This window comes from Arvicola amphibius, chromosome 9 (assembly GCF_903992535.2).
Source record: "Arvicola amphibius chromosome 9, mArvAmp1.2, whole genome shotgun sequence".
Lineage (NCBI taxonomy): Eukaryota > Metazoa > Chordata > Mammalia > Rodentia > Cricetidae > Arvicola > Arvicola amphibius.
The window spans coordinates 121552397-121575446 of NC_052055.2; the positions used below are offsets into that span (position 1 = coordinate 121552397).

Genomic DNA, 23050 nt, shown 5'->3' on the forward strand with positions numbered 1-23050 from the left:
TGACTAGCGCTTTGAGAGTGCGTGCTTATCTGACACGTCCATAACAGAAGGAACTGTGTGTTCCCTTTCTGCGGCACTGGGAAGCAATTTCCCCCCTTTAGCTGGTGCAGTACAATAAGCTTTATCATGAATTAATAATAGCATTAGGTAAGAGTGACTTTAAATCCAGACTAAAACTAGGGTGGGGAAAGAACACAGACTCCAGTGGAAAATAGTGAAACTTCTTCAGTTTGCCTCAAAGGGTTTTAAGAATCGTCCTGTCTTTTTTATGTAACACAATAAAGTAAGATTATTTGTTTGTTTGCTTACAAAAACCTATACTTCTAGTGGCCTACATGGAATTCAGGAGAAATATTTGGAAAATTTAGTTTATTTCTTTATTCTTTTAAGACTTATCTGTCTTGGAAACTCGAGAAAGGGTTTGTTTTCTTGTTCTGAGGGTTCCTGGTACTTTTCTTCACATGGACTCAGCAGTTCTGTCAGGAGCCGTGCTCTGAGCTTTCTAATACTTGCTTCCCTTAAAGACTGAATAAGTTCCTTTGTCAGGTTGGCACTTACAGAGCCAGCAAATTGGCGTGTGGGGATTTGTTACTTATTTGAATAGCAAGCCAATTTTTTTTCCCTTTTCACCTTTTATTTTTAACTTAATTAATTTTCTTTTGAGAATTTCATATATGAATATTTATTTACATCATTTCCCTTTTTATTCCTTCTGGGCCCCCTTCTCAAATCCATGTCCTTATTCTTTAATTATTATTGTTACGTGTTTGTATGTATAAATTTATAAATACAACCTTCCGAGGTCATGTAGCTTTGCTTGCATGTGTTTAGGGCTGACCTTTTTGAGAGGGTCTTATGTAGCTAAGACTAATGCTTAACCCCTGGATCTTCCTGCCCCCACCTCCTAAGGGCTGGTATTGCAGGCAGTGTATGCTGCTGCCACCACCAGCACGCACCTGGCTGGAGAAAACATTTTTTTCTCTCTTTAATTAATTAATTTTATGTGTATGGGTGTTGCTTGCATATGTGTCTGCGTTCCCTCTGCATACAGAACCCGTAGAGGCCAGAAGAGGGTGTCAGATCTACTAGATCTGAGTTATAGATGGTTGTGAGCCACCTTGTGGGTGCTAGGAATCGAACCTCAGTCCTCGGGTGCTCTCAACCACAAAGCCATCTCTCCAGCCTTCCAGTTAAATATTTTTTAGAGAAACAGCCCATAAATAATATATGCCTCCCATTCAGCACCATGAAAGCATTTATCTGATTGTTGCTGCAATGGACTTTGGTTGAGACGCATGTCACCTGTTAAAAGGCTATTGCTTAGACTGGGTTTCTGTTCACACTCATGACCCCTTTGACCAAGTAATTCTTATGTAATCCCAGACATACAGGTATATTAAGTAGGTGTACAAACTGAATATTTACTGATAATAAATCAGTAATAATTTACTGTAAAACTTCTTTGGTGTGTGTATATATACATATACATGCATATATATACATACACACATATACATGTATATATATGTATATGTATGTATATATGTATTTGGTGGGGGGTGGCTCAAGACAGGATTACATCCCTGGCTGTCGTGGAACTCACTTTGTGGACCAGATTGCCCTTGAACTCACAGAAATCCACTTGCCTCTACCTCCCGAGTGCTGGGATTAAAGGTGTGCGCCACCTTCGCCCAGCTGGTGTACATATATTTTTACTGTTTGTTAAAGATGAAAGCAGATATGCGTACCAACAGATGGTCATGTACATTTGTTGTACAGTCCAACTCAAAGATAGACTAATTTGATATTCCATGCCAAGAAACGAGAGTAGAAAGATGGTAGGTACTCATTGTATGTCACTAACCTATAATGTTTCTATCAGAGCAGAAAACAATATGTACAGCAAAAACACTGCTGCTGGTAGTGCACAGGAGCCTGCATTCTGAGCCAGGGGGTTGCAGGCAGTCCTGTTTGGTGTTGCTTGGTATAATGGCACGCACAGTCAACTGCCCATGTGTGCTCAGAACCAAGACCTCAGAGTTCCGTAATGTGGCATGGCCAGCACTGCCAGACAATCCTTATGAGTTGATTTTTGAACGGACTTTAGGGCCATTGTGCATTCAGAAACAGTTACTGCTGGTTAGTTTTTCTCTACCTGGTACGAGAACACCACTCGGGTTTTAGTGTTGATACACATCACCTGTTAAAGCGTTTATATCACTGTTAGGAAGGACCTTTCTCCTGGGTTGGGAAGGGCCTTTGTCCTTTGTTGGGAAGGTCCTTTCTCCTGTGTTGGGAAGGCCCCTCTCCTTTCCTGGAATGTGATCTAGGGTGGTGCTGGAGACCATTTTCTCAAGAATTTTTCACATAGTAGTTTTAATTTCTTCAGTGCTTTGATCGTGTGTCCTGTTGATCGAGGTCCGTGTATCTGTGAGAACCTCAGAAACATACTTCCATGGATACTGAGCATAACCTGCTCCCTGCAGATACGTACAAGGCTGTCTCTCTCTCTGCTGTTAGGTTCTTCACACAAGTTTCTGCGTGTCAGAAAATATGTCACGAGCATTGGGTTTCCAAGAAGCTTGTCTGATTTTTCTTATTATCTAGTCCAGCATCATTTAGACTGGGTACTTGACTCTCGTTGTTTGTTTGAGAACAGTTTGTTCTAGCTTTCACTTAACCCTGAGCCAAACACTTGGACTTTTTATTCTGGAATAAACTGTGCTAGGAAATCCAGAGTGGGGGGTTGGCCTCGGGTGTCGGTGCTCTCTCTGAAGATCTTTCAGCACAGCAAGTCTCTCACACTGGAGAAAGCTCAGCTTGTTTGGAAAGGAGTTAAAATGCTGCACTTCAGTTGTCTGCTCAGTAGTTGTACGGTAGAATGGTCTTTCACAGGATAAAAGTTGTTTTGTTCGGTTTTGACTGTAAACAGAGGGCCCACAGGGTCTGTTCTTACCCTAATGTTGAAGTGCTCAGTTCTCAGCTGGGTTCGTAATGTCCTTAACCTCAGGCCTCAGGAGGCTGAGGCAAGAGAATGTCCAGATTGAGGCCAGTCTGTGCTACATAAGAACCTGTTCCAGGAAATAATTGGTAATTCTTCATTTTCCCTGCTCAGTTATGGAGCAGTATAAAATTAAAGCCATAGAAAGTGTGTTTTGTTTCTCCTATTGATGATTGATAATATTTTTTTTGGCCTTGCATTAATGTGGGCTGTCCTGTATATGTGTTGCTCTTATTAGTTAATGAATCTGCTTTGGTCTATGGCAGGGCAGAATATAGCCAAGCTGAAAGAGATAGAGAGAGAGTAGGTTAGAGTCAAGGATGCCATGTAGCTACCCAAGAAGCAAGAGGTACAAAACCATGAACCTTGCGGTAAAATACACAGATTAATAGAAATAAGTTATTTTGAGATATAAGGTACCTAAGCTATCGGACAAACAGTGTTGTAATTAATATAGCTTCTGTGTGATTATTTGGGTCTGGGTGGCCAGAAATGAATGAGCAGTCTCCGTTCACATTGCATGAAGAAGTGTCGGGTGACATTAGCAGTAAGAGCTACTCATGTAGACAGGACTGTGGCACATACCTTTAGCCCCAGCACTTGGAGGCAGAGGCAGGTGGATCTCCATGAGTTCAGAAGCCAGCCTGGACAGCCAGAGCTGTTAACACAGAGAAACCCTGTTTTGGGAAAAGGAGGGGGGAGAGTGAATCGCATGTTTAAAAATATATAATCTACCACTTAATTCAGATCTCTTTGTGAGAGTAGAGTCTGTTCTGATCACGCTTCTCTGAACGAAGGTTTAGAGTAGCCCAAGTAGGAGCAGAGGAGGACCTCGGCTCTGTGAATATGAGCGATGCGCAGCCGTGTTCCCTAAGACCCTTAGCTCTACCAGGAATGCCTCATAAATAAAACATTCAATCAGAGCTAAGGAGGGTAAAACATGGGCAGAGTGACTCACACGTAGGCAGTGGAGCTGGCATGTGGGGGAAGAAGAAAGAGCTATCAAATGGGTGGTGTGGGAAAGCCCTGGGCTGGCTGCGGGAAAGGACTTGGTCAGTTTGCTGTGTGTGGTGTGTGCAGAGAAGTAGCAGAGGCTAGATCTGAAAGACAGGTTAGAGTTACGAGAGACACCTTGAGTGATGGGAAAGGGAACTTTGTTCTCTCCTTTTTGTGTGTGGTGGGGTGATTTTGTTTTGATTTTCCTTTTCTTTCTTTTTGTTCCCCCTTGATGTGAAATCTTATTCCCCAGGCTAATCTGAGCTCCTTAAGTAATCCAGGTTGGCCTTGACTTTGCAACCCCCTGCCTCTTCCTCTGAGTTCTAGGATTAAAGGCATGAGCCACCACTCCCAGCCCTTAAAGCCTCCTCCCGTAGCTGTCTGAAGTGAGCAGTGGAAAGTGTAGTCTTCCAGAAGGTTCAGCGGTGACAAGTGCTTGCGTTCTTGAGCGTTGGGTCTCTGCTGTTTCTTAACCTCAGTGATGCCTGGCTGATAACTCCCTGCCTTTAACAGAGCACCGGAGAAGCTCTTAGTTCTCTTGAAAGAGAAGGATACTGTAACATTCTGAGAGGGCAGCTTTTCCCTGCAGAGTCCTCTGAAGGAGTATAATTACCAGCAGACCCGGCTTGTACTACTACCCTCTAATCTAGGACCAGGGCTAGACGGGAAATTGAAGAACTGGGTGATGTTTTACTGACCTGTCTGATGACATCAATACGTGCGCGCAGCAAATACTTTGTTATTATTTCTGGTGTTTTAACTCCATTAGTCTTATGTAAGCTCAGTTCTCAGGGGTTTTTCAGGCACATTAAGAAATGATATTTTCACTGCAGAAAATACCTTTCTTTTGGCAGGTTTTCTTCTTATAAGAGAAAATGACTACTGATGAAGGCACCAGTAACAATGGAGAAAACCCAACAGCCACAGTGCTTGAGCAGGGAGAAGATATTACTACCAAAAAAGACAGAGGAGTGCTAAAGGTAAGGCACAGAGTGACTGGGGAGCCCTGCTGGGGGGTGGGGTTATCCAGCCTTTCTGTGGGGGAGCAGGCTGCCTGGTGTTTTTAACTTAGGCGAAGTAGTAAACCCTACCGCTCAATTCTCGTCCTTCTTCATAATGGGGACTGTTAATTTCAGACTGTAAGTGCAGCTGAGGCTGGGCTGGGTCACACACATTTTAGGTCCTGGAGAACAGCCCAAGTTATGCTTGATTCCAAGAGACTGCATCCTCTCCTTACTTCAGAGCGTGCATGTGGATGGATTGCTGTCTTAACTACTGTTCTAGTGTACAGAAGCTACCCTGTAGCTGTGCTAAAGAATTTATAGAGGAGAAGCAGAGGACTTAGCTTTATATACAGGTACTGTTTCTATGTGTCAGGATGTAGGAACACAGGCTGTATGTTTGAGTCATCTTTCCTGTTGATTTAAAGCACAATAAATGTGTGTTACATGCATGTGTGCACGAGTTTTCATTGCGTGTGTGTTACATGCATGTGTGCATGAGTTTTCATTGTGTGCGTATTGCATGCATGTGTGCACGTGTACTTGCCATCTGTCAGGGTATCTTTCTCAGTCACTTCTCCACTTTATTTCTCTGTGAGACAGGGCCTTTCATCACTCCTGGAGGTCACTGTTTTGGTAAGACAGCGTAGCCAGCAAGCCCATGGGCTGTGGACGCCCTCTGTCATGAATAGGTTTTCACATCGGCTCTAGGAATCTGAACCTGGGTTCTGCTTGCCCAGCACGCACTTTCTCCGTGAACTCTCTCCTCAGATACCTCATAGTTTTTAGTCTGCGTCTCAGCAGCTGTGTTCTGGAGGCATTAATTACCCTTTAATGATGTGGTTCTGGGGATGGTACTTAGGGCGTCCTGGATGCTAGACAGGAGCATCACCAGCTTTGTATTTTTGAGACAAGGTCTCACTAAGTTGCCCAGGCTGCCCTTGAATTCACACTATAACCCAGGCAGATCTTGAATCTGTCATCTTCCTCCCTTAGTCTCCTGAGTAATTGGGATTACAAGACTGTGCCAGCAGGGTGGGCCAGATTCTCCCATTTTACAGGAGAATGAGCTGCAATCAAGAGGTGCAGTGACTCGAACACTCAGCCTTTGCTTGTCCCACACTGTCGTCACACATGTTTATGTGGTTAATTTTCTCTGATGAGCTTATCTTGCATATTCTCAATGTTCCTGCCATGTGGAATTCCAGCCGCTCCTGTGTCGACGGTGGTGGGTTGGACCTGTCTCTCCTTGCTTATGTGGACGCCTGTCTTCTGTGCTGTTCTCCTGAACTCCCATGTGTTCCTGTTGTCTTACCTTCTGCTGTCAGTCCATGCTGTCTTCTCCTGGGGCTTCCTCTCCAGAGCTCTAAGAAACTTCTCAAGACACTGGAGACTTCAGGCTGTCCGCAGCATCACCCTTATTTTTTTCAGTGTCCCACATTCAGAGACCTGGCCTCAGATCCCTCAGACCCTGTGTATTCTGTAACAGGATCCTGGGTGATTCAGAAAAGAGACGTTTATTTTGGCTCCCAGGGCCAGAGCCTGAGAAGTCCAAGAACACGGCACGCCTGCATCATCTTGTTCACTGTAGAAAGCAGGGGGGCGGGCAGGCAGTCTGGGAGGCACAAACAAGAAACAGTCAAGGTTTTTACAACTTGTGTGGTGAACCCAGTCCTTCCACCGGGAGATCACACAAGCAAGGCATTAATTTCACCTGAACCTACTTCCCTCTTGAAGTCCTCGCGTCCCAACACTGGCTCAGTAGCAGTCAGACGTCATGCTTTCCTCAGACCACAGTAGGTGCACATTGCCGCCTAGCCTGCTCAGAGCCCGCCAGACAGACAGACAGTAGACTATAGTCGCCTTTCTTCTAGGGAGTAAATCTAAAGACAGCAAGTTTTAGGGTTATTCTGAATGTTTGTGGTTTGACGATCTTTAGGTCATAACATCTGTTATTGTCTAGATCCTCCAAGTCACCATGAGGATTTTGGTGAAGATTCGGTGGTCTGGAAACTATTACCTGGAGCATTTTACCTGGAGCATTGTTAACATCCTCTATTTGTAAAATTTATAGTAATACTAATCAAGAAAAATAAAATTTGGGTTTGCATTTTTCAAATTAATTGACTAGATTTTTATCTTTAAGACAACGTAAGACTTAAGCACAAGTTTCATCTTGCTGGGGAGACAGACAGAGACAGACACAGAGCACACACGCATACCCACCACCTGCTCCGGAGTAATGCTGTCGTATCTCTTTCCATTGCGGCTGGCCTCTGACTCCCACAATGCATCCCACATGCCTGGGGATTCTTAATAGTCCTCAGGTGCAAATCCCCACCCATGACTGCCACTGGGCCCTAGTGTCACATGCAAGTTGGAACCAGAGTTTCTTAAGGATTTCAAATAGGTTTTTTTAAAATTACTCTTTTGAATTTTTTTCTTTTAAGGCCTGGAAGAAGCTTTGTGATAGTAGTGCATACATTTAATCCCACAGGGAGGCAGAGGAAGGATCTCTGTGAGTTTGAAGCCAGCCTGAACTATCGAGAAGTTCCAGGACAGCCAAGACAACATAGAGAAACCCTGTCTTGACAAACCAAACAGAGAGAAAGGCCTGGAAGAGCAGTGTTGCCTTTTTTCCTTTACAAAATATTTGAGGGGGCTGGAGAGATGGCTCAGCGGTTAAGAGCATTGCCTGCTCTTCCAAAGGTCCTGAGTTCAATTCCCAGCAACCACATGGTGGCTCACAACCATCTGTAATGAGGTCTGGTGCCCTCTTCTGGCCTGCAGGCATACATGCAGACAGAATATTGTATACATGATGAATAAATAAATAAATATTTTTAAAAAATATTTAAAATTAAAAAAAAAATTTTAAAAAAATATTTGAGCCTAGTGGGCAGTGGTGGTGCATGCCTGTAATCCCAGCACTCTGGAGGCAGAGACAGGAGAGTTCTGTGAGTTCCAGACTAGCCTGGTCTCCAAAGCAAGTTCCAGGACTGCCAGGGCTACACGGAGAAACCCTGTCTCAAACAAAACAAAACAAAAGATTCGGCATTTGAGCTGAGAAAGTTGAGAAATCTAAGTTCACGGTGTTTATGTGGGGTGGGGCTGCAGAGACACATCTCCAAGAATTTAAAAGCAAGTAATTATTTAAATGAAAATCAAACTTCCCAAAGAGGATGTTATCAAGTGTTAACTGCTTGCTGTCTTAGGTACTGCTGAAAATGACCCTAGATGATTGACAGGCTAAGTTGCACCACCACACTCCAGGAATAAATTTTCTTTTCCAAGAATTGATCAGCTGCATTAGAATAAGAAATATTCTGGATTTTACAATAACCAAATATTTTTCATTTTGGAGTTATTCTTTTTCCCTTCTTTCTTTCCTTCTTTTTTTTTTTTTTAACTAGAAAACAAGTTACTTGGTATCATCCAAGTCTAGATTTTACAGATTGTTTAAATAATGGAAATGTGACTTGTTGCATCGGGGAATAGCAGAGTAGAGTCATGATCTATCTTTAGCAAAGGGGGAAGTAAGTAAGCCAATCTTTGAAGCTTTGCTGTGGCTGTCTAAGTGGCTGTTGAAGAGGTGAGGTGTTGCACGCTGTGGCCTAGTTCAGTTTATGTACGTTTAGTCTGCCCATCCGTCTGTGTCTTAGGAGATTTTAACATCAGAGTGTGAAGCATTGAGCCAGCCAGCTGAGGCAGCTGGTTAATTCTGCTTTGTCTGAGATAAGGTTTCACAATACGTCCTAGCTGGCCCAGAGCTTACCTGTAGCCCAGGCTGTCTCCTGCAGTGATCCATTCACCCCTGCGCCTGCCTAGTTGTTTTGAGAGAGTGCTGCAGTAGTAGTAATATTGACTGTAACATGAAGGGATACGGGAAGACTGTTTTCCAAAAGAGCAATGACGAAAGCCTTGAGGAATGAGAGGGAATTTGCACATCTGTCTGGGCACTGTGGAGTAGCCCGTGTGGTCTTTTAATTCTTTTATCAATTAGAAGCTCTACATTTTCCCCTTGTGCTTGTGTTTTCTAGATTGTCAAAAGAGTGGGGAACAGTGATGAGCCCCCGATGATTGGTGACAGAGTCTATGTCCACTACAAAGGAAAGCTGTCAAATGGGAAGAAGTTTGATTCCAGCCATGATAGAAATGAGCCCTTTGTCTTTAGCCTGGGCAAAGGTAAGAGGCAATTTTTGCAATGTTGTTTAGATTTGTTTGTGTTTGTATTCTGTAGAAGCAGTGAAGCCTGTGTCTGGCGAGTGTGGCCCACAGATCCCCAGGAGTCTCTGAGACCCTTTGGGATCCATGATATCAGTTCTTTTCGTGACAGTGCGAAGAGGATGTCTTTACAGCCAACGTTTGCAATGACAGACTAACACCTTCAGAGGCACAGACCCCTGGTGCCTTGGTGTGAGCATGGCCGAGACAGCCATCTCTGCCAGCAGCCACTGTGTTACCACTGCCTCTCCCTCACCGTTCACACAAAGGGGGCTGTCGGTTAGCAAACCCAGCCCGTGAGCCACGTGGTGCTTCTGCAGTGTGGAAGAGCGGCACGAGCAGAGCCCTTGTGTGCACACCCGTCTTCAGGGAGCCTCTGCACTTGTAGTTGGGAACTGGAGAGCTCCATGTTTCCGTGAAACCCCAGCTGTACGTGAAAGGGAGGACTGTGCTTACTCAGACTTAGCAGGCATTTCCTGACAGGGAATGAGGAAGACGGCTGACACTGTGTTGCTGTCTTTTCAGGTAAAAGGTTTTAAAAACTGGTGTCTACAGCCGGGCGGTGGTGGCGCCCGCCTTTAATCTCAGCACTTGGGAGGCAGAGGCAGGCGGATCTCTGAGTTCAAGGCCAGCCTGGTCTACAAGAACTAGTTCCAGGACAGGCTCTAGAAACTACAGGGAAACCCTGTCTCGAAAAACAAAACAAAACAAAACAAAACAAAACAAAAAAACGGTGTCTGCTGTGTGCTTACAGCTTCCTCAGACATAAGCCTTTTCTGTGAGAGAGCCATGGGTATAAGTGAGGGATTTTTCTGCTAGACAGTGAAATTGGTTACCTTTGGAATATCTTCCTAACTCGGCAGATAAATAAGGTCAAGTATGCACAAGTAGTCCATTCAAAGTACATGCTGGGCCGGTGGTGTTGGCACAACACAGTCTGAAAAGACCTTTAATGAACTCTCAGATCCCGCATTGCAAATGACTTTTTGAACCTCCTGTCCACTTTTGACACAATCACCTGAGAAGTCTGTGACCCCGCTTTTCTACCATTTCCTAGCTCTCTGTGTGGGCTTGTACTTTCCCCACATCTTCAGTCAGAAGTAAACAAATGAATTCATTTTGGCTTATATTAAATTAAAGCACAGTTCATTTTTTTTAAGTCAGTCTGTCTGTCTGTCTGTCTGTCTGTCTGTCTTTCTTTCTTTCTTTCTTTCTTTCTTTCTTTCTTTCTTTCTTTCTTTCTTTCACAATATTCTGTCTGTGTGTATGCCTGCAGGCCAGAAGAGGGCAACAGACCCCATTACAGATTGTTGTGAGCCACCATGTGGTTGCTGGGAATTGAACTCGGGACCTTTGGAAGAGCAGGCAATGCTCTTAACCTCTGAGCCATCTCTCCAACCCCACAGTTCACTTTTATATCACTAGAAATGACAGCTCAGGACTGGGGTGTTCTTCAGTTGTTAGAGTGCTCCCCTAGCGTTTTATCCTTTGTATAGTGGTACAGGCCCATGATCCCAGCACTTGGGAGACTGGAGGCAGGAGGGTCAGAAACAGTGTGGTCTCAGTTGACCGTAAAACAAAGAAACACAAGCCAGGCATACAGACACTCATCCCAGTAGTTGGGAGGTGTCTTAGTTAGGGTTTCTGTTGCTGTGGTGAACACCATGACCAAAGCGAATTGTGGGGGGAAGGGTTTATTTGACTGACACTTCCATATTGTGGTCCATCCCTGAAGGCAGCCAGGACAGAAAGTGAAGCAGGGCAGGATCCTGGAGGCAGGAGCTGATGCAGAGGCCATGGAGAATGTTGCTTATTGTCTTGCTTTTCATGACTTGCTCAGCCTGCTTTCTTATAGAACCCAGGACCACCAGCCCAGGGATGGCCCCACCCACAGTGGGCTGCACCCTCCCCCATAGATCACTAATTAAGAAAATGCCCTATAGGCCTGCTTACAGCCTGATGTTATGGAGACATTTTCTTAATTGAGGCTCCCTCCTCTCAGATGACTCGAGCTTTGGTCGAGTTGATATAAAACCGCCCAGCACTGGAGGCATGTTAAGAGTAAGTTCAAGGCTGAGTTGGACTTCACAGCAAGACCCTTTCTCAGAAAAAGAGAAAAAAAATAAAAAAGATAGCCAGGCTATTTAGATTTTATATTAATAGTTTCTAACAGTAGCTACTTCAAGATAAAAGCTAATATAAACTAGAAGTATACATACCGTCTCTGGAGCTCACTGATCCTTTATAGTATTCCTTTCCCAAGGAAATGCATAGAGATATTCCAAAAAGAAGTTCCATGCTAATTTGGGGAGTCTAGTTTGACTTTAGTGTTTTGTTTTGTTTTGAGATGTAGTCTTCTCTATGTAGCTCTGCCTGTCCTAGAACTTGTTCTGTGGGTCTGCCTGCCTCTGCCTCCTGAGTTCTGGGACTAAAGGCATGCACCGTCACACCCTCCTGGACGTTAGTGTTTAAATAGAACTATTATGAGCCTGACTGTAAAAACTTTATTGAAAAATGCACGGACTGCTCGCGTGCCCGTTGCTCTTCCTGTAGCCTTTTAGACTGTCCGTCATCATCTTCACTGATGATTAGATAGCTCTTTTATTACTATAGGCTATGGTGTAATGTTGAGATGAAAATAATGCATGTCATTGCCTAGATCTGCCTAATGTCGTGCACACTTAGGTGTTTATTATTTTTATTGCATCAGAAGATTACTGGCTGGCTTTAAAGTTTTCACTGCAGTCACAATAAAAACTATTGTGATGTCTCATGTCGAAAGTCTGCTTACCGTGTAGGCACATAAACCTTCTGAAACAATGCTTAGCCAGCCTCTTTGTCCCGGGATGTTGGGAAAGAAACTCTGAACCAGTCTATGAACTGGTTATTACCACTGTGAAGTGTGTTACAGGATAGGAGGGGGGACAGTTTCCCTTGTGTGTTTATTGTTATTTTGTTTGGGGTGGTGGTATTCAAATTCATTCTTTCTCAGAAGCATTCTTCCTTGACTGTAAAGTACCAACTAAAACAAAGCAAGTGCTTTCTTAAAGCTTCCTGTCTATCCACGTCACATTTTGGGGGTTAGAAAAATTAAATGTCCAGTTTCCCCAACATTGTTATTGTTTGAAAGACTTAACATTGTCTATTACTCCCTTGTTAGAAATCACTAAGTGTACAGCTTTTAAATGTATCCCTGCATTTAAAGTGCGAGTGTGTTTAGCATCTGATAGCACGAAAGTTCCTTTGTTCATGTATGAGGGGACGGAAGTACAAAGAGGTTATGTATGGTGTTTGTTCACTTGTACACAATGACTCAGCCCCTGGGTAGTGTTTCTGAAGTTTCGTCAGACCTTAGGTGTGAAACAGCCCAGTCCAGGAGAGCATGTGCCCACAGCATGTGCCCTGTGCCTGCTACACACCAGCTGCTCTCCCCAGGGTTTAGAAGAAGCAAGTTGCATGCGCTTGCTTGATGGTGCTGTGACGTTAATGTGTGCTTGGAAGGAAGTGTGTTTTATATCATGCTGCTAAGCCTGAAAGACATTTTACACCGGTAAAATACACTTACTAGAAAGGACTGAGTGTGTGCCCAGTGTCAGGAACTGTTTGTGGTTCAGCACATGCTCCTTCTGTTTCTACGGGTCCTTTACTCCTCTGCAGACAGCTCGTGTGTGTGCTTTCCCTGTGGTTCAGAGTGCACGAGCTTGTAAGGAAGATGAGATACTGTACCACTTTCATGCGATCAGATTTTAATATGCCTTTAGGAAAGAATGAATTGGACCCTTACCATGCATCATATATAATTATTAACTCACTGTGGAATAAAAACCAAAGCCTACAAGCAAAAACTGATACTACCAGAAGAGAACAAGAAAAGCTTCATGTCATTAGATTTGGCAGTAATGTTGGAACAATATCAACACCAAAAGCATAAACACAAAAGTTTTTTTTTTTTAAAAAATGTTTTCTCTTCAATACGGGATACAGTAACTGAAAGGATCTACAGAATGGAGAGAAGCCCGTCTAGGAAGGAGCTGGTCTCTGGTGCACAGTGAATATGCTCAATACAACAAATAGTCTTAAAAATGGAGGAGTGGGGCTAGGGTCGCACATGCCTGCAATCTGGCCACTCTGGAGTTTGAGGGCAGTCTAGTGCCAGGAGAGCAGACATACAGGTGTCCAGTTGACGCGGGACATTTGTCACTAGTGCAGCCAAACACAGGGCGATGAAATTCTTACACATTTGGACAGATGCTGTTTAAGAGAAGGGGGGAAGGGAGTATTGACGAGGATATGGGAGATGTAGGAATCTTTCTGTTTTCTTGGAAGGTAGGATGATGCCGCCTTTATAAAAAGATATATCCCAGCACTCATGAGGCAGAGGCAAGTGAATCTCAAAGTTCAAGGCCAACCTGATCTACATAGTGAGTACCAGAACAGCCAGAACCCTGTCTCAAAAAAAAAAACCAAAAAACAAAAAAACAAAAAAAAGAGGAAGAGAAGAAAGAAGGAGGAAAAGGAGGAGAAGAAAAAGAAGAAAGCTACTGGAGAGATGGGTCAGCAGTTAAAAGAACTGGCTACGCTTCTAGAGGACCTGGGTTCAATTCTCAGCCCCACATGGCAGCTCACAGCTGTCTGTAACTCCAGTTCCAGGGGATCCAGTGCCCTCACAAAGACATGCGTGTAGGCAAAACACCAATGCACATAAAATATAAGTAAATAAAACATTAAAAATAGTTTTAAAAACTTAAACACAAAAGACTCACTTATGATGCAGCAGTCCGCTTCTGGATAGGTATCCAAAAGAACTGTGTGAAGGGTCTCATATTTATACACTTTCACAGCACCTTAGTGACCAAAAGAGGCAAGCATTCGAAGTGTCATCAGCAGGTGACTGGCAGACGTTGAATGCAGCCTGACTTGGTCTTAGAGGAGAAGGAAAGTCTGGGACATACTACACCGGTGATAAACCCCAAAGACATTATGCTACATAAAATACTGTGGTCACAAAATGTCACTTTGTGACTCCATTTGTATTAAGTATTTATAGAGTGGCACATTCCAAAACACAGAAAAAGTGATTGTTGGTGACTGAGGGCAGGGAGAAATGAGGTGTGTAATCCAGGTATAACGTTTCATATGGGCAAAATGTGAGCATTCTGGAGCTGAGTTGCACAGCCTTGTAGGTGTCGTCACACCAAGTGCACCCTGAAAATGCTTAAGATTAAATAACTGTTTACCACAGTTAAACATGTTTGGAGTCAGCAAGAGTTATGCAGTAAGAATCACTAAAATAGGCAGTTTTAATAAAGCAGTCTGTATTATAAAGGAAAGTGTCAGGTGAGTAAACTTTAATGTGTTGTTTAAAGTATATAGGATTTTGTTTTCTCGAGACGCTGTTTTCTCAGTAGAGCTATGGCTTTCCTGAAGAGCACTTTGTAGACCAGGCTGGCCTGTCACTGCTCCCAAGTGCTGGATCAAAGATGTGCTCCACCACCACCTGACTCACATGGGTTTTTAACCAGAATACACACACACACACACACACACACACACACACAACAGTACAGAAGAAGGAAAAAATATAGTGCATTGCTTTTATCCTGGGGTTTGGTGTGCATTTTATTTACTTGTGTATTGTGCAGATGTGTGTTATGTTCTCATTTGTGTGCATGTGTGTAGAGATCAGATGTCAGCCTTGGGAGCCGTCCATATTGCTTTTGAGTTAGGTCATTGGGACCTAGGGCTTACCCATTCAGTTACACTGGCCGTCCTGTGAGACTTGGGATCTTGTCTCTGTCTCCCAGTACTGGGGTTGGTAGCACACATCACAAGGCCTGGCTTTTAAATGGTGCTAAGGCTGTAACTCAGAGCCTCATACTAGATACACTGAGCTATTTGTCGGCCCCTGTCTTTAAACTCAAGTTGCCAGTGTCTATGTAGGTATAAGAGATACAAATATATAGTATTTGATATTTTGTTGCAAGTGAAATAGAACTCCTAGAATTGATTCATTGTATTTGAGGTAGTAAAACTGAGGTCCATATCAAATATAAAAATACATTTTCTAGAGCATTATTGTTATTATTATTATTAGTTTTTCAAGACAGTTTCTCTCTAGCTTTGGAGCCTGTCTTGGAACTAGCTCTTGTAGACCAGGCTGGCCTCAAACTCAAAGAGATCTGCCTGCCTTTGCCTCTCAAGTGCTGGGATTAAAGGTGTGTGCCCCCGCCACCCAGCTTATGTTTGGCATAGTCTATCTGCAAGCTAAAGACCCTAAAGATGAAGAGTCTTTGAAATGTTCATCTGTCTGGCCCAGTGGTTCTCCTATGAACTGCACCCAGGGGAATGTGGTCAGCCGTGCTTAACTAGGTCCAGACTAGATTTTGGTCTAGTCGTTTGCAGATACCCTGAGCGATACGACTGGGTCCTGCTGAGCAGGGCGGGGACCCGGACATTGGTCCTCTCCAGTCACAGACTACAGGAGCACCCTGCACGTGAACAGTCTGGGCTCCGTCCTTCCCAGAGAGAATGTACAGAGTGAGCTCCATGGAGATCGGAGGGTGCATGTAGAAAGGACGTCAGTAGGCTATGGGGGAGTTCTGAACAAGCAGGACAGTTAGGATGCGGGGTGATCCTCTTCTTGAGAAGGAAGATTCCTGCCTGGAGCAGAATAGGACTAGGGCAGCCCATGTAAGCTGCAACAGTCACCCGTATCAGCCAGGAGAGGGGGATAGGACTAGGGCAGCCCATGTAAGCTGCAACAGTCACCCGTATCAGCCAGGAGAGGGGGCGTTTGGTATTTTGTAGGATGCTCAGCGACCTTCTTTTTATCCAAGCTTAGATAAATTTTTAAGTGTTCTTGTTTTGTCTGGGTTTGTGATGGTTGTACAGTGACCTCGTCTGATGTTGGTGTTTTATAAGCTTGTTTATGTTCAGTGAGAGAACAACATGGCCTTGATGTGCGCCCCAGGCCAACCTCTGACAGCACAGAGGCCTAACTGCATGTGTCCAAGCACTGGCAGGTGCCAAGGACTACATTTTTAATTTTATCCTAACTATGTGTACTTTTTCCAAGTATCTTGTTTCATTAGATATAATGAAAAACTAGATATAAGAGAAACTTGTAGGATACTCCAGAAAGGTTTGTTACAAGATATTCTAAAAGCATCCTTGAATGAGAGTTGGGTAAGAGTTAAAGTAAGTCACCTTCAGAACACTTCACCAGAAGAACCTACATTCTGATTGCCTGTATTGTTCAGATCTCATTCCACATCAAGGTAACATTACTATAACCTAGAATGGCCATACTCACAGATGAAGCCTTGGCCACTAACACACTGTCAATTACTAGGTTGTCCATGTTTTATAAAATGAGGTAAGTATGTGTTTGCATGATCCTTCACTTAACAGTTTACTAACATACCAATCGATCTGGATCGTATCAGCTACAGGCTTTCACTGTACGAAGAAAGCCATGTGGAGTCAGTGATGTGGGATTTCCCTCTATATGATGTAATTACCATTACTGAATAAAGAAAACTGTCTTGGGCCTGAACAGAGAATAGAGGTAGGTGGGCGTAACATGAGGGGTCCAGGCCTGCTTGTTTGTTAGGGTTTCTGTCCCACCCAGTACCCTACAGCTGGCAAGCCCCAAAGAACTAACACAGAGATCTCTATAAGTTATAAAGCTGATTGGCCCATTAGCTCTAGCCTCTCACTTGCTAACTCTCACATCTTGATTAACCCATTTTTCTGATCTATGTTAGCCATGTGGCTCAGTACCTTTTTTAGTGGTTGCAGATCACGTCCTGCTGCTTCGGTGGTCTGGGCAGAAGTGGGAGGAATCAACTTCTCCTTCCAAGAATTCTCCTGTTCTTATTACATCATTTCTACTTCCTGTCTGGTTTTCCCGCCTATACTTTCTACCTGGCCAATCAGCATTTTATTTAAAACATGATAGATTACAGACAATTCTCCCGCACCAGGTGGGGAAAACTAAACTGAATGCTGGAAGGAAGAAGGCGGAGACAGAGAGAAGCCATGTAGCCCTGCTGGAGACAGACACCAGAACTTTAGCCCATAAGCCACAGCCACGTGGCGATACACAGATTAATAGAAATGGGTTAAATTAAAATTTAAGAGTTAGCCAGTAAGAAACTAGAGCTAATGGGCCGAGCAGTGATTTAATGAATACAGTTTCTGTGTGATTATTTTGGTTCTGGGTAGCCAGGAAGAGCAAGCGGCCTCTCTACAACAGTTAGAGTCAGGACTGCTCAGTGGTCGTCGATGGAACGACACACATTACAAAAAATGGGCTGCCGTGCTTACTAAAGGTCATGTGTTCAGACGTCTTTGAGAAAAGAACTTTTATTATGTGAACTATGTTGAGAAGACTGCAGAGCCAAAGAGCAAACCCTCCCAGTTTTAAGACTAGGCATGTAACAATTCATACACAAGCAAAGATATTATGTCTTTAATTTAAAGGGCATCGACAGTTCCCTGGGTTGCCAGGATTTCAGAGGTTTTCTTGATATTGCTTTTCAGAAGCCAGGTTGGGGAAGTGGTGTGGTGTGCACACCTGCAGTTCCAGCACTGGGGAGGCGGGGGCAGGACCGAGAGAATTCAGGGCTGAACCTGGTGACTAAGGAGTTGGAAGACAGCCTTGGGTGCACGACAGCAGTGACAACTCAAGTATCTTGTAGTGATACCTAGTGCACTGCAGAGTTCCTAGAAGAGAGGAGGAGGCGTGTGCTTTCACATTGTTGTCCCTAGCGGGCCCCTTGTCTTCAGCAGACACACAGTAGTGCACCCAACGATAAACACACGTTTGCCCCATGGGATCTGGAGATATGGATCCGTGTGAGGTGTCTGTTCTCAGATTATTAGGATTGTGGATATTTGTTCTGTTGCTGTTCTAAAGGTGTCAGCAGTGGAAACAGTGTTTGAAGAGTGTCAGTGTCAGAAAAGCAGCCTCAGTCCCAGGCTTTCAATCCCTCCCACTCCAGGCCACTCTCAGAACTGAGTGGGTGCACAGATACATCGAGATAGCCATTTTGTAAAGGCTCTTGGGTATTATTACTATTGAACTTCACCTAGGAATTTACACGCTAGATATACTTGCATAAAGTATCTAAACATATATCCTCATTACAAGATTGTTGGCAATACATTTCTCAATAGGAGATTGTAGTACTGTATAGCTATTAAGAATGAGGTGGGCAGGGCGGTGGTGGCGCACGCCTTTAATCCCAGCACTCGGGAGGCAGAGGCAGGCGGATCTCTGTGAGTTTGAGGCCAGCCTGGTCTACAAGAGCAGAACAGGCTCTAAAGCTGCAGAGAAACCCTTTCTCGAAAAAAAAAGGAGGTGGGAGGTGGCACATGACTGTAATGCCAGTACTGGGGAGGTGGAGACAGGCAGATCTTTGAATTCGAAGCTAGCCTTGTTCTAGTACAGCCATGACTATACGGAAATCCTGTCTCCAAAAAAAAAAAAAAAACCATAATAAATATAGAAATGAGGAGACTGGTGAGATGGTGCATGCTTCAGAGCCTCATGGTCCGAGTTAGAGCCCAGCACCCATGGTGAAGGAAGAGCACTATTTCCTACCAGTTTTCATGACTTCATGTGCACACACATAAGGAGTGGGATAGATAAGGAGAGTGTCATTGCTGTGACCCAGCGCTTAGAAGCTGAGGCCAACCTGAGCTGTGTAATAAGACCCTGTCTCAAAAGCCAAGAGAGAGGGATTTGTTTGTGGCGGTGGTTGTGATGCAGCAGCTTTCCTTTATTAGACTGTACCGTACACCCGGCACTGTGTCGTGAGCCTAAATGCTTCTATTTCATCTTCAGAAAGCTACGTTCTGGGTGCTGTTATTTAAGGTTTTAGGGTCAGGGAACAGATTAAACTTACATAAGTTTTCAAAGCTACTAAGGGGCAAACCTGAGGTTGGGATCTAGCACTCTTAATCCTAAAATGTGTGTCCTCCCTCTGGGAATAAAGAAAGAAGATGAAGTTGTTAAATAAGAAGTTCAGAGTTGAATGTTAAACTGAAGTCTGGAATAGCAATAGCAAATGCTTTTTCTCTACCTGCTTTCGTACATACAGGTTCCCCTTGATCCTAATGTACCAGGTCCAGTTCTCTGTCACTCCACTTGTCCTACTTTAAAGGCTTAAGTGTTTTTATTAATTTTTAAAGTACAATTGTGTGTGTGTGTGCGTGTGTGTAGGTCAGAGAGCAGTCTTACCGGAATCAGTTCATTCATCTTAACACTTGAGTCCCAGGAATCAAAATCAGGTCAGCAAGCTTGTCAACAAGTAGTTTGCCAAGCGAGACATTGCTCTAGCCCAAATGTTAAAGGTTTTAATTGATTATAATCGTCTCAAGTGTGTTTTGTTGTTGCTTAAATTCTCTGTTGTTTCCCAAATGGTTGGAGACTGATTACAATGAGACATTGTTTGTTTATTATGTGCATTGATGTTTTGTCTGCACGTATGTCTGAGAGGATGTCGGTTCCCCTGGAACTGCAGTTACAGACATTTGTATGCTGCCATGTGGGTGATGGGAATTGAACCTGGGTCTTGTGGAAGAGCAGCCAATGCTCTAACCACTAAACCATCTCTCCGGCCCCACAAGGAAGCCTAGTGAATGCTGCACATGATAAGAGCTGTGCGTGTTGCCTGAGCGCATGTCTCTCATCCCAGCATCCTCGAGACAGGCAGTCAACAGGAGAACTGGGAGTTCTGGGCTAGCTTGTGCTGCACTATATGAGACTGACTCAAAGAAAGACACTACCCAGATATCGTGACTCAGCGCTGGGGAAGTAGAGGCAGGCAGGTCTCTGTGAGTTTTAGGACAGCCAGGCCTATGCAGAGCAACCCTGTCTTGAAACCAAAATCCAAAGCAAACACCCGAACAAGAGCTTGTAAATACTGACAGCGCACAGGTAGCCTGCTGCAGTCCTGCATTCAAGCAGTAAAGCCTAGGTTCTGGAACCAGCAGGGAAGCAAACATCCAGATTTTATAGTTCTTGTGATTTGACAGATTTGACCTTTGTTTGAAGCAACCTGTTTTCTTGCTTTCTCTTAGGCCAGGTTATCAAAGCCTGGGACATTGGCGTGTCTTCCATGAAGAAAGGAGAGGTCTGCCACTTAGTGTGTAAACCAGAATACGCCTATGGCTCTGCGGGCAGCCTCCCGAAAATTCCCCCGAATGCGACTCTCTTTTTCGAGGCAAGTGTGTGTCGTCGCCTGCCTTGCCAGCATGTGCTGAGCTGTCTGCAGCAGTGGGAGAGGAGCCGAGTTTGCGCTGAGAACCCGCCCCGGCTTATTTATTTTCGACCTTGGCTTCTTGAATTGTTTCCCCCACACCCAGGGGATTTGCCTGTGCTTTCTTAGACGTGTCTCTGGCACTAAGTGGGCATGTCCAAACAAACAAAAGATGCAGATTTAGAAATACAAGATCTGGTCAGCAGGGGAAGTAAGACATAGTCAAAACTGACAGGTCGGAATGGTGGTGATACACGTTAAAATGGTAAGTTGTGAAGGCTCACGACTGTCCGCTAATCTTCAGGAGCAGTAAGTGCTAGGGTATTGTTCAGCCTGTGTTGAGTTAGTTACACATAATTGGTAAAACTTGATTGTTATCTAGCAAGGTGAAAGTGCATCTTCAGTCAGCTGAAGGCCAGATTCTTAAGTTTTCTATTTTAGAATGAAAACTTCATAAATCAGGCGTGGAAACTGGTAGCATCCGAGTCAGACAAAGTTGTTCGTCGACGGCACCTTGTAGCTCTGGCCTTCTGCCCACGAGGCAGTTATCCTAGTATTTCCTGTCTGCCTGTGCTCTGCAGCCTCACAGGATGCAGTCCTAGACATTGTCATTCCACGGAGCTGTTTCCAAGTGGTGCAGAGTGCATTGTTTGCCTTCTCTGCTTTCCTCTCTCTGAGCCATAAAGATAAAGATGGGGTTTAGAGTCTCATAAAATAACTGGTAAACTGACTCTGACTTTTCTGTTCTAGATTGAACTTCTTGATTTCAAAGGAGAGGACTTATTTGAAGATTCAGGCATCATCCGTAGAATTAAACGGAAAGGAGAAGGCTACTCCAACCCAAATGAAGGGGCGACGGTGGAGGGTGAGTCCTGCTCTTGGGAGCCAGTCCTTCCATGGTGTGAGCAAAGAGCAGTCATCCGGAAAATTTGTGTGCTGCAAACACGGCTCAGCAGTTATGAGAGTTTGCTGCTTATAATAAGTGCGTTGAATATAAATCTCAAGAACATTTCTAGATTCAGCATTTATCTAATAGCTTCATTTGTTAAATACTAATTTAATGTGCGTTCCAGACGTCAGTCAACATCTATAAACTCAAAAATACATATACAATAGTCCTGTCTACCAAATAATTCTCAGTCCCTAGATCCCTGGAGGGCATTTTTCTCTGTCTTTCTCACAGTAACTTAGAAGGTGAGATTTATTATCCTCAAGAGAGGAAAATTGCTTCAGTGATGTCATATAAATGGCCCGAGATTGCGGAGCTACTGAGTGGAGCGGTAGAGTTGGACAGCTGTGTTCGTTCTGTATGGGGTGGCCTGGGATCAAGTGCTGTTTTGCCAGTTGCCAAGCCAACCTGGAGCTATTTTCATATCTTCCTCTGAAGACTAGGAAACGGAGTCCCTCCCTGAGCACACCACACACTGGTCGCCCCACTTACATCAGGCCTCGCCCACCTGCCTGAACTCAGACAGGGTTTTGCTTCTTTGCTTGTTACTTGCAGCATCTGTGGTGTGTCTGACATGCACTGGGCAGTCCATGAAAGCCTTCTGCACTGAGCTGATGTCTTCAAAAGGGAATTGTGAGAAAGACATGCTTCCGGAAGAAACCAAGTCACTAAACAGGGACATTTAGAAAAGGCCCATTCAGAGGAAAGTCTACCTAAAACAACTAGAATAACCGAGTTTTTAATTTCAGCATGTACATACTGTTTAGACTCATATTTCATTACACAAGTCTAACAATTAGGTTTCTTATTTTCTCTCTTTGTTTTTGGTTTTTGGATTTTGGTTTTTCGAAGCAGGGTTTCCGTTTGTAGCCCTAGCTGTCCTGGAGCTCACTATGTAGACCAGACTGACCTTGAACTTGATCTGCCCGCCTCTGCCTCCCGAGTGCTGGGATGAAAGGAAAGCACCACCACCGCCCGGCTTCATAATGTGTTTTTAACTGGGGGGTTTTGACAACTAAATTAAAAAGAACGATTTTCCCGAATTACAGCAGTACAGAACTACCGCTTGTAGAGGTGGCCTTGGAGCAGGTGAGACTAACCTTTGGGTGTTCCGTAGAAATCATATTTTTAACTTTGTTTGGAAAAAAATTTAGATTTAGAGGAAATTCGCAAGCTGTTTCAGACTGTTCTTCTCCAGGTACTGAGATCATATGCATCTGCAGGGCATTTTTCACGAGCAGGAATTTCGCTCCCACACCTACTACCTCACTAACTCTTTTTTTTTTTTTTTTTTTTTTTGGTTTTTCGAGACAGGGTTTCCCTGTAGTTTCTAGAGCCTGTCCTGGAACTAGCTCTTGTAGACCAGGCTGGCCTCGAACTCAGAGATCCGCCTGCCTCTGCCTCCCGAGTGCTGGGATTAAAGGCGTGCGCCACCACTCACTAACTCTTTTCTAGTCCTGCAGTCCAGTCTCAGATTCAGAATCTGGGCTTGCATTTAGCTTTCATGGCTTTATTCCCTCGCAATAAATTAATCTTCTATCTTCATTTCCTATGGCTGACACTTTTGAATACAATTTTCTATTTGATGGACTATCTCCCAGTTTAGGTTTGC

The 23050-nt window shown here is 44.1% G+C and overlaps 1 protein-coding gene across 1 annotated transcript in view; it reads left to right on the plus strand.

Annotated features, from left to right (window-relative positions):
* Positions 1-23050, plus strand: part of Fkbp5 (FKBP prolyl isomerase 5) — an 82349-nt gene that overhangs the window by 31779 nt on the left and 27520 nt on the right. Inside the window, exons 2-5 of the mRNA XM_038342232.1 lie at positions 4852-4977; positions 9039-9183; positions 20311-20453; positions 21240-21354. Coding sequence (XP_038198160.1) covers positions 4873-4977; positions 9039-9183; positions 20311-20453; positions 21240-21354 — 508 coding nt within the window. The 5' untranslated portion in view covers positions 4852-4872. The remainder of the gene's footprint in view (positions 1-4851; positions 4978-9038; positions 9184-20310; positions 20454-21239; positions 21355-23050) is intronic.